General features: G+C 42.4%; 1 protein-coding gene across 1 annotated transcript; it reads right to left on the bottom strand.

Annotated features, from left to right (window-relative positions):
• Positions 1-1,045: 1,045 nt before the first annotated feature.
• On the bottom strand, positions 1,046-9,312 carry LOC120812765 (vesicular glutamate transporter 3-like). Its single transcript, XM_040168963.2, has 12 exons — positions 9,159-9,312; positions 7,960-8,215; positions 7,606-7,724; positions 6,545-6,659; positions 6,170-6,257; positions 5,398-5,484; positions 4,497-4,639; positions 4,119-4,268; positions 3,866-3,998; positions 3,620-3,730; positions 3,212-3,339; positions 1,046-2,196 (listed from the first exon to the last, which is right to left on the bottom strand). Exons 1-12 carry the CDS (start codon positions 9,257-9,259, stop codon positions 1,867-1,869), a joined length of 1,761 nt encoding a protein of 586 aa, XP_040024897.2. The 5' UTR covers positions 9,260-9,312; the 3' UTR covers positions 1,046-1,866.
• Between the last annotated feature and the right edge of the window lie 1,520 nt (positions 9,313-10,832).

Here is a 10,832-nt window from a genome sequence, read left to right on the forward strand (position 1 = left end):
TTTCTAGGTTTGGGTGAAAGCTCTTGATAAATTCATCTAAAATAAAATTTGGTCCAGATAATAATGTTGGTCAGGATGAATTTAATACATTTTTGTCTCGTTTTCATCACCTAGTATGAATCTTCTTTATGACTGAATACCAGAAAACTGTATTGTAACAACATTCCCATCAGCCTCAGCATTTGGGTAATAATCAACTAAATCTTAGCGTGGTACCAAAATAAAGGAACGGACAGACTTGGCAAAACACTACCTGTTACAAAATAATGTAATTTCTACAGCCAGGGTAGAGAAATGATGCTCAAATCGTTAATATGCGTATTAGTGTCCGTCACTCTGACTGTGTGAGTCCATTAATGACTCTCCAGAGCCAACAACGCACACAGCGTATTTGAAGGCATTTCATAGCATGCATACTCGACGAGCCCCTGTGGTCGTGTTGACCCACACTTTCTCAAACCCTCTTTCACTACCAGGTTCATGACAGTGACAGTCTGCCAACACCTCACTCACTGCTCTGCAGCTGCTGCTCCGTGCCCCGGTGGGGGTCTGGGGGGGGGGTTTGCACACTGTTATTGTTTTGGGGAGTGCGTTTGGCTCACCGCTAACAGCTCATGGGTTTATCTTTATGTTTTGGCACGATTGTATTACGTGTGTTATGCGATGACTTCGAGCTGATTGCTGGCAAACCCTTAAATCGCTGCTTGTTTTTTTTTTTTTAAATGTAATTTTAATTTAGTGTGTTTGCCGCTTTACAGCACTGGTTGCATTCATTCTAACACACAATGCTGCTGTGGTCATTGCATACACACCTGGTGGAGATCATTACTCTACTGACTGCAGCTTTCTAATTGTTTTTATAAATAGTTTGAATACACAATGTAGCATAAATGTTCGATAATGTCATACAAGGTAATAAATGCTCAGGATTTCATGTGTCTGTATTAAGATCTTAATACAGAATAGAAATATATTACATCTACAAGTAAATAAGAACATACTACATACTAATCTACAGTACAAAATTGATTGACTCATCTTTAACAGTAATGATAAACAGATAAACAGTGTAAATGTCCCATACTCTTTTATGATTAAACATTACAGTACATTATTTTTAGAAACAAACTGGGTCGCCATGTATCAAACACTGACAGATTCCAAAAAGACAAACACCAGGAGAATATATATATCGTTACACTAAATGCGTCATCACCATCCATCACCTCCCATCATGAGCTCGGAGCAGGATGGATGATGAAGGTGATGTAATGCTTGAGAACAGATGGTGAACTAGGACCTGCTCAGACAGAGCGGGCTAAGCGGTTCAAAGTGCAATCATTCAGCAAGAGCAAATACATACAAGCAAACTTAAATAAAATAAGGCTGGTAACATTAACACTGCTGTCAAACCCATCGTTGCATTCCAAAAGCATTTTTCACGTTGCATAGCTGACACGAAACATTTCAAAAAACGGTTGGTCCAAAGTAAGCCACACAACGCTCAGTTTGCCCACACAGACGGAGTACGATCAACGCAGAACTCTACGTGTGTCTCTGAAGCTCTTTTTAACACAACACGGTTCATAAAGGTTTGTGTGGAAGAGTACTAACTGACTTTGCTCCAATCGTTTCCAATGAAGACTATTTAAGTAATTTGAGCATTTTTCCCTCAGGATTTTTGACATTACTGGACATCACTGGAGTGTGTGACCAAAAAGGAAAAATGGCTTGAGGTGCATATGATGATGCTGCTCCTTGTTACTTTTCCATTGCTTTTTGAAAATATTTCCACAGGTTTGTAATCAAACTTTCAGCTGCAACCAGACTCGAGGGTTTTGGAAGTCCTTTGCCCCCTAGTGCGTCTCACTGGTAACGGTCCTGGTACTCGCCGTTCCCACAATGATCCTCCTCCTCTTGCACGGTCACCCCTCTCCTCTTTTTCCAGCCCTGTTTTCCTCCAGAGGAATTGTTTGTGGTTCCGTAGCTCTTTTTGGGAGCCACTGCGTTGTCCATGTTGAGCTCTGATTCTTCAGCCAGCTCATCCTGATCAATAATGCCACATTTATCCTCGCTGGTGCTCTCGGGGTCGGCCCACTCCTGCTGCTCTCCAGAAGCAAAGATAGCGTAGAAAATGACCCCAGAGTAATGCACCATGGACGCAATAATGAAGACATGCTGCCACTCCAGGCGAGTCTGTGGAGAGGCAAACAGAGTGTTTGAATTTCCTGTCTAAGGTAGTAAACTCACTGCCGTTCTCATGGCGCTGCACTGGAAAATAATACATTTTACAGAGTTATAAATGATTAACAACAGCCATTATTGGTTACATATAGCGATATTGTGCTTAAGTAAGAAGCAAACCTGATGTGTTTTATACATGGCGGGGGGGAAGCCTCAGTGTTTTTTATTTTGCTGAATAAATAATAACAATAATGTACGCCTGTACATATATGAACATATATATGTGTGCTAGCTAGGCCATTGGCCTAGTAATGTCACTAGTTGTCCCTTCTCGGGTTCCTCCTCGTGGAAACACCTGCACATGATTGTTTCATTAGGAGCTCATATATGTACCACTGCAGCCTCTGACTCTCTTTCTTTCCAGACTTTCGCTTTCCCAGAAGGTGTTTTATAGCTGACGGTTTAACCGTGATGACAACGTCTACTGTTCAGCTTTGCCTCTTAATTACAGGCATTTCATGCAACCTGGTGCAGCTGCCTCAGGTGTCCTGCGGACGGCTGGTTCCAGGTGGCACTGTGATTACAGAGGCAGATCGAGTCTTTTTGAGGGAAACTATTTAACTATAAAGCAGAGTGATTCCGTGAGCTTTGTACTATTTGTAATATGTTAATCTTTGTTGTTTAGGGTTGCCATAGTGACTTCTGTTTTGCCCTGGTGCTGCGCTGCTATCTGCGCTGTAAGCTTTTTACGACAGGCCGATCATACCATTTTGTTGGCATTGACACAGTTTGTTTGACACAGACTGGTGTGTATCAAATACACTGTCCCTAAACAGATTTTCTGTCCACCCACAGTCAACATCTGTATTATTCTCTCTATTATTTTTACTCTCTCTGCGGAACCCATGTTTACCTGTTTGTGTAGTTTACCGTGGGTTTGTCTGATCTTGAGGCTCCAGCTGCTTCTTTTACTTTGTTTCGGTTACATGTGAAAAACAGTTACTGTTACAAATCAACTTGGTCATACCTTATTTTTGGTCAAGGCTCCAACAATCAGAGGACACACCATCCCTGATAACGTTCCCACCCCGTTAGAAATGCCCATCAGGATGCTGGCATAGCGAGGAGCAATATCCAAATGATTGACATTAAAACCTGAAAACAAAGATCACACGAGAACAATTGATTCAGAAGACAGTGAATCCAATATACATTCTAGCATGCGTAAAGGCCATCAGTATGCGTAAAGGCCATCACAACCCTTTTTAGAAAAATCCATAATATAAAGAAAGAGGACACAAAGAAAAATGGAAAAAAACAAAAAGCAACATCCTGAGAGCTTCTACCGAAACCCTTGTGTTTTAGGGTCAGTAATAGCCAAACAAAAAGCATTATTTATCATGGAAACGTCTCTTTGGTGCAAATGTGTTAATACCTGAGATGGCAAATCCACTGAACCCCACAGCCAAAACTAGGAAAGAGATGGCAACCCCCCGAGTGTGAGAAAACCCCACCACCAAAAGCAGAGTGGCCTCCATACCAAATCCTGTCAAAATAAAGGACCAGAGAATGTCAGAAAAATAATTAGCTAACTATAGCTAACTTCAGGATGCTTCAGAACCGTTAGATTATCTTAATTTTCAATACAAGGATGAAAAACGAGGCATATACTGCGACGTACCTCCACAGTTCATGATTTTCCTCACATTCGTGGTGGACATGATTTTGTTACTGCGTAAGTAGTCAGCCAGCTGTCCTCCAATAGGAACCACTATGGTCATCACCATGTGGGGAACCGCGGACAGAAGCCCCACCTGTGGGCAAATGATGCGTTCAGGAAGCCGTCGTGTGAAGCAGTGCTATGGTTTAACTATCTTTTTCTCGGGGGTTGTCATTTGCCCGTTGGATAGCTGCAGTGAAGCTGCCAGGCCCACCTTGCTGATGGGAAAGCCAAAGACTTCCTCAAAATACGCCGGCTGGCTGATGAGGAGCAGGTAGAAGGTCCAGCTGCGGCAGAAGTTGGCCACGATGATGGCGTAGACGGGCATGGAGGTGAAGAAACGACGCCACGGTGTCTTGAATTTCTGGGATTGGGAGACAGAAGCATTGCGGGGACTCGCCTTCCTTTTGGGGTCAATATAAACCATCACATTTTAGGGTGACTTGGGTCAGGTTTTTGTGAAGGTCGAGCTTAGGCAAGTGTTGATTGGTGTGAGGGTTAGTGTCCAAGAAATCAGTGTAAGTCAATGTCCTTTCACAGTATTCTTGACAGAATGCAGGACAACATCTGGCAGCATGTTGGGCAGACGCACCTCAGTCACACTCAGTTGGCGCATTGTTTCCCCGATGGTGGTCTCGATGTAGAGCCTCTCCTCCTCCATGATGGTCGGATGTTCAGCGGGACTTCCATATGCCAGCAGCAGCCACACGACATACCATATGATCCCAAAAACACCTTTTCATGAATTAACAACAAGCATTCAGGCATTGGGTCATACATATATACTTAAAGGTGTTAATATTGTACTTTTCTTTTTAGGGAGCAAAATGTACTAATTAAAACAGGCCCTAACTACTCTGAACCACAAGATTTTTTTCATTATTAAAATTAATTGAACAAGGTGAGTCACAGAGCCCAGACCGAAAAATGCTAATTTACATCTATAAATCATGAGATTGTATCACAGCAGAATTTTATTAAAACACATTTGGCAAAGCATGGATTTGACGTCAATGTTAATCATTTTAATCAAACACTAAAACAATTCAGATAACGCTTATTGTGCAACGCATGCAAAGTACAGCTGCCAGAACAGTAGAGCCTTGAAGGATTACACACTTTGCATATCACTGATGTGACATCTAGTGTTTGTAATGGCGCCTCGTGAACATCCTAAATATATACAGTATATACGAAGAGATCAATGCATGTGCCAAGTATGATAAGGAGCCACAGTTAGCTCAGCTAAACTCGAAAGCTAGCCTGGTTCTGTCCCAAATTTAATCAATTATTTTAAAGCGTACAAATTAACAAGTTATATATACATTTGATAATTAATATAAATGTTTGAAACGGGCAAATGGGATTGATCTTCCCATCACACTTTCTGCCATATATTTGTCTTGTTCTATATCGTTACATGAACACATTTTGTGTATTAATCATTTGCATATTGTTTTAATGAGATAGAGTGACTAAAGTGTTTGTTTTACCATAGATATAGAAGACTGAAGGCCATCCGACGTACTGAACGAGCACCCCGGCTAGAGGCATGGCGATCACTGCTCCTGCATAGGATCCTGGGAACAATTGGTGTCACATTTCAGTGTCACGGTATGATTACACCGGCTGTAACATTGGGAATCAGTAATAAATAACTAAAACCATATCATATATAGCCCCTCTAAAAAAGAGGTGTTTTTATATTTTGCAAAAAAATGCATCACTTTCTGTGTTTACAGAACAGCCTTCAATTTTAGACAAAAAACAAAACCATATACCGAAAATGTGTCTGAAAGAAAACAAACACATCAAAGAAACACATTAGTTTCATTGAATGATTGCCAAGTCATTGCAGACAGAGAGCGTGTTTTAATGTGTTTTTCCATTATCAGACGGATTCATGACCACTGTTGTTCTGAATAGAGCTGGGAGGATGAGAGTGCTTTTGGACAGAAAGCAATGTGAGGCTTCATCTAGGTGAATGGAGGGAGAAGCTCCTTGTGAGCACGCAGGTGAGCCGTGTTCATTTACAGACAATGTCAAGACGGTTTTGATGTGCGGGTTGTCATGGTACCAGTTTAAAATGCAATATGGTTATTTCAATTTGGGACAGACAGCAGTGGTCTACATCTGCAACACAAATTGACCTTTGTCGTGTCCATTTACCGACCAACTCCACCACCCGGTTGTGTGAACTGGTTTGGATCAATGAGAAAGTGCTGTGTTGAGGTCAGTATTTTAAGAGTGAGACGCATCGCTCACCACAGAAGGAAGTTGTGGCCAGTCGGCTCCGCTCCAGAGGTGGCGCCCATTTGGACCACATCCCATGGCATGCCGGGTAGGTGACACCCTAGCAGGCACATGGTGTGGAAGAGGAAGAAGAAGAAGAAGGTCAGATATTGGTCAAAGAGGAAACCTGGGATTCATCTGTTAAAGAGGAATAGCTTTAAAATAATGGTGTAACATTTTGGGAATTTTTTTTGCTTTTTTGCATTTTTTGCTTTCTTGCTGAGAGTCAGACGAGATGTTTCATATAGATGTTCTCATCAAACTCTCTACAACAAATCCAATACGCTTATTTTCCCAAGATGCATTGATTCATGTGGATCATTAAAGCGCCACAGTGTTTTCTCTTACCTCCACCAAGCCCTGCAGGATGCGCACAAACATGACGCAACCGTAGTGCACCCGTGCTGCTGATGGGATGAACATGTTTAGCACTGACGTCAGGAAAATGGCAGCCCCAAAAACCCTGTAAAAATAGTGAGTTTTGTTGTATTATGTGTGTGTGTGTGGAGAGGGGGGGTGGAGTTAACAGTCCTAAACTCCTGTCTTACCCCATATTTAGTACCAAACTGCAAAAGGATTTTACATGAAGACTACTAATATTTGCAATATTCCTAATGTCTGTCTGTAACAGGTGAAGACAAACCACAAAAACGTCCTACCCAGAGTGTGGAAGCTGCTGTTGATGTTGATGTCTAATATTTTCAGGCAGGATATCTGCAAAAATCTGACGGTCAAAGCGTCTCAGTCAGCCTTATAAGGAGACAGATCTCACGCCTCTGCCTTTCATGCACTGAGATAAAGGCGTCCCATTCATGCCGCAAGTTTCTCCTTCATCCCCACCCTACAGCTCATGTCCCATCTATTTTCTCCTTCACCTCCTCCTCCCCCACCTTCCTCCTCCTTTTTCCAAAACAGTGTGTAAGTGACACTTGTAATATTCCAGTGGCTGGTGTTTTAGAAAGAAATCAGAGGCACGATCTTTCATTATTGACTCTGTCAGTGGCGTGTCCTCTTTTCCTGTGAAGCTTTTATTACGGGAGTGCTATCTGCTCCATCAGTGCAGCTCACCACGGCGTACAACTTTAACCCCTTAACCGCACACGCTCACCTCAAACATTTATTTATCCATCGTTTTTTCCTTTTCTTTCTCGGGATCCTTTCCTAACGCACGTGATTATGAACCCAACCCCAACTTAAGCAAAAGAAATCATGAGACAAAAAATATCATCCAACAAATGCACACGGGTCACATCCTCTGTTGTCTCGAGCAACACATCCTCAGCTGATTTATCCTTTTGGAGTTTATAAAATTGAAAGTTGAAAGTGTCTCTCTCAAAACATCACCATTAAATTGCTTTTCTATCCAAAAGATATTCAATAACTTTAAACGGAGACTGCGTGCAGGTCACCTGTTGGCAAACAGCTTGTTGGAGATGAAACCACCAGGGATTTGAGTGACAATGTAACCCCAGAAGAAGGAGCCGTGGATGAGCCCCACTGTCTCTGGGTCCCAGTTGAACTGAGCTCTCTGGAGAGAGAAAGAGAGAGAGAGAGAGAAACATTTACCACCAAACTGCATTAATTCAATATGCTCCACCTGGCCGCACCACAGATATATATATATGTATATCTGTATAAAGAGTTGATAGAAGTGAATACACTAGTTTGTGTCTGTAAGGATACAAAAGAACATAGATATACATAATATACAGATTCCTGCAACGTCAATATTCCAGGGGTCCTGTCTGTTTCAATACAGCTACCTGAAGCACAGGGGTCCCATTGATGTAGACGGTGTTGTTGTTCACCATCTCCACAATGGCCACACCGAGGTTGCAACGGATACCAAAGGAGATGCAGAAGCCCAGGCCGCTGAGGATGGCGATTATGTAGCGCTTGGGCAGACCGCCACAGCTGCAGTCCAGCATTGGCGCGGCGCGAGGAGCTGACGCCACCGGACGCCAGTCCTCTGTCAGCTCAATGTGGTCTGTTTCCTCTGCATTGCTACCGTCCATTTTCCTGTTACGCAAAAAGCGGAAAAATAAATCACAGTGAGTGCATGTGAACGGATCAGCGGTACTAACTTATCTGTTCAGCTTAAAATAACAACATTTTTCTACTATACTTATTTGTTAATCTTCTTTATTCTTCAAACTGCAATATAGAAAAATGCAGGCTCACTAGAATTTTACTAGAATCTGTGGTTTTGGAAGATTAAAATAGCAAGTCATGCAAAGTTAAACAGAACTTCTAATATTTTGCAAACCTTCTACCTCCAACTAAGTTTATAAAAAGGGAGTCAGCAGAAAGAACACAGTAACACAAGTCTCTCTGCTCTAAAAGGTCACAGCAGTGCTGTGGTCAGGTTGCCTTCAGGTGCATTGGTCTCCACACCAGTTTTACAACCCAGAGTCCATCTCTGTATCGCTGTCTCCCCAATCCCATCGACTCTCTTCCAGGAAGACACAGAATTAAGCTGGGATCCGCTTTTCATATCAATTTTCCCTTTTTCGAGTCAAGTGTTTCCTAATATAGTACATGTTACAAAATAATGCATCTGCTATGGAAAACATATTTTTGTCTTGAAATTTAGTGTTAAACGTTCAGATAATAGCGGACCATTTGTCACGTCATGAGAGAATAGTTAATACGCATATCACTGTTAGAGATGTATCAGATATGAAATATATATTACGGTCCTAAAATAAGATCGGTGATTACATCATTGCCCTGCCTGGCGGCAAGAAGAAGAATCAAATATTTATTTATCGTCCGGATCTCTGAGAACATGGTGTGTTCAATTCAGATGTTTCCCTCTTAGTTACAGAGTAAAATGCACCATAAAAACAACAAAGGTGACATGCTCATTCCATGCGATCCAACAAAACCTCCAACACCGTACACACACACACACACACACACATTATGCCTCATTTCCACCTCCACATACAAAGCCTCTCACCTTTGCAGTTTTCCCAAAGAGTCTCCCACTGTGTTTTTTACTTCCTCCTTCCCAGGTTTAAGCACCTTCTCCTTCAAACCTGCCAACCCACCAAAGGGCATGTTTCCCCGTGTCTTTGGCTGCTCTCCAACCTCACTAACGGACTCTGCTCGGGCAAAAGGAAATCCACTAGAAGCTGTTCATCATCCTGACTCTTTGGCACTGGGGGTGAAGGGGGGGGGGGGGGGGGGGGGGGGGGTTTGGCTCCACCATTCAGTGGTGCCACAGGTCCCTCAGGGGAAGGATAGACCTGTTCTCCACCCGGCTCCACCCCGTCAGCGTGTAGGGTTCATCAGAACCCTTAAATATGCATGAGCTTGGCAAGTGGCAATGAGGAGAGACAGGAGAAGATAGACTGATGTGGTGTGAAATGGGAGCAAGTGAAATATAAAACAAAGCATTGAGTTCCAGGTTGAGACTCCTTTTTCCTCGAGTGCTCATTTTCTCAGGTTGTTATGGCAGAACTGCTGCCGTACAGCTGTATTATTCATGGACTCACAAACAACACCCTCGCTTGCAATTTGACACTGCTTGTTTTTCCAGCAGGGGGAAACCCCTCATTTTTTCACAGTGAGTTTCCTTTATTCCCGATGATGAAATATGCAGTACTTGAGAGGGATTTTAAAGTTTAAACAGCAGAACGGATGATAAGGGCTGCGGCCCCTTACTGTCTCTGAAGCGATGGGCTCCTGCAGAGCAACCGCTGTGAGCTCCATCCCCAGTGGACTCTTCAATAAATAAGGTAATTTGTTGCTGAAGTATCACAGCTCCATTACAGTAAACATGTATGGAACTGCATTTTTTTATGTAAGTACCTTACGGCATAACATATATATGAAATGTGTTCATCTATTTAACCATTTATTAAATAAGGAAGTCTGTTCAGGATGATGCACCATATTATAGATATAACTATCAATAAGCCAACGCGTCTCTCAATTTAAGGACCTGCTGCTCCAACAACTTTTCAAGATCTATTCAAGCTAGTTTTGAAAAACCAACAAATCCAAATTATTGTCCAAAAAGCCATCTAATCTGCACCATTTATTCATGAAGAACGGGACTCTCGTTAAGTTAAAACACTTTAAAAACAACTATATTCATCGAAGGAGATTGAAGGGGTAATTTTTTGTTGGGAATACATTAGTTTAAGACACTACGGCTGTTTTCCGCAGTGATACAATGGCTCTGTGGACAGTATGATAGTATGATAAATTAACAGCGAGGACCACAGTTAAAACTAGAAACGTTGACTCAATCGAGTGTGGATCTTGTGTGATTGGTTGAAAACGACTGCTGCTGTAAAGCTTGTCTGAGTTCAGTCACAAATAACGTGGGTTTGGTTTATAATCCCTCAGACATACCAGCCGGATTACCTCACCGGTCTTATTTTCACACTCCTCCTCCAGCTTCATTACGAGCCGGACGCTTTCCAACCTCCGTTTGCTTAACTGCAAGCAAACATGATTGATTTTGGTTCCCTCGATCACTCTCCCCTAACTCTGATTTCAGATGTGAAGTCACATGTTTCCACTCTTCCTTGGATTCATAGAGCTCTGTCTGGCAGTTAAGCAGTTTTGGCTCAAGCATCCTTATTTGGGATTGGACATTCTCCTTCAGCCTCCCGTGGGAGCA

Source organism: Gasterosteus aculeatus, chromosome Y (assembly GCF_964276395.1).
Source record: "Gasterosteus aculeatus chromosome Y, fGasAcu3.hap1.1, whole genome shotgun sequence".
Classification (NCBI taxonomy): Eukaryota; Metazoa; Chordata; class Actinopteri; order Perciformes; family Gasterosteidae; genus Gasterosteus; species Gasterosteus aculeatus.

Excerpts from the sequence above, each read along its gene's own strand:
- LOC120812765 (XM_040168963.2), bottom strand. The coding sequence starts at position 9,259 with ATGCCCTTTGGTGGGTTGGCAGGTTTGAAGGAGAAGGTGCTTAAACCT. Across the intron at positions 8,216-9,158 it reads TCTTTGGGAAAACTGCAAAG|GAAAATGGACGGTAGCAATG; the intron begins GTGAGAGGCTTT and ends TTTGCGTAACAG. Across the intron at positions 2,197-3,211 it reads GAGCCTTGACCAAAAATAAG|ACTCGCCTGGAGTGGCAGCA; the intron begins GTATGACCAAGT and ends GCCTCTCCACAG.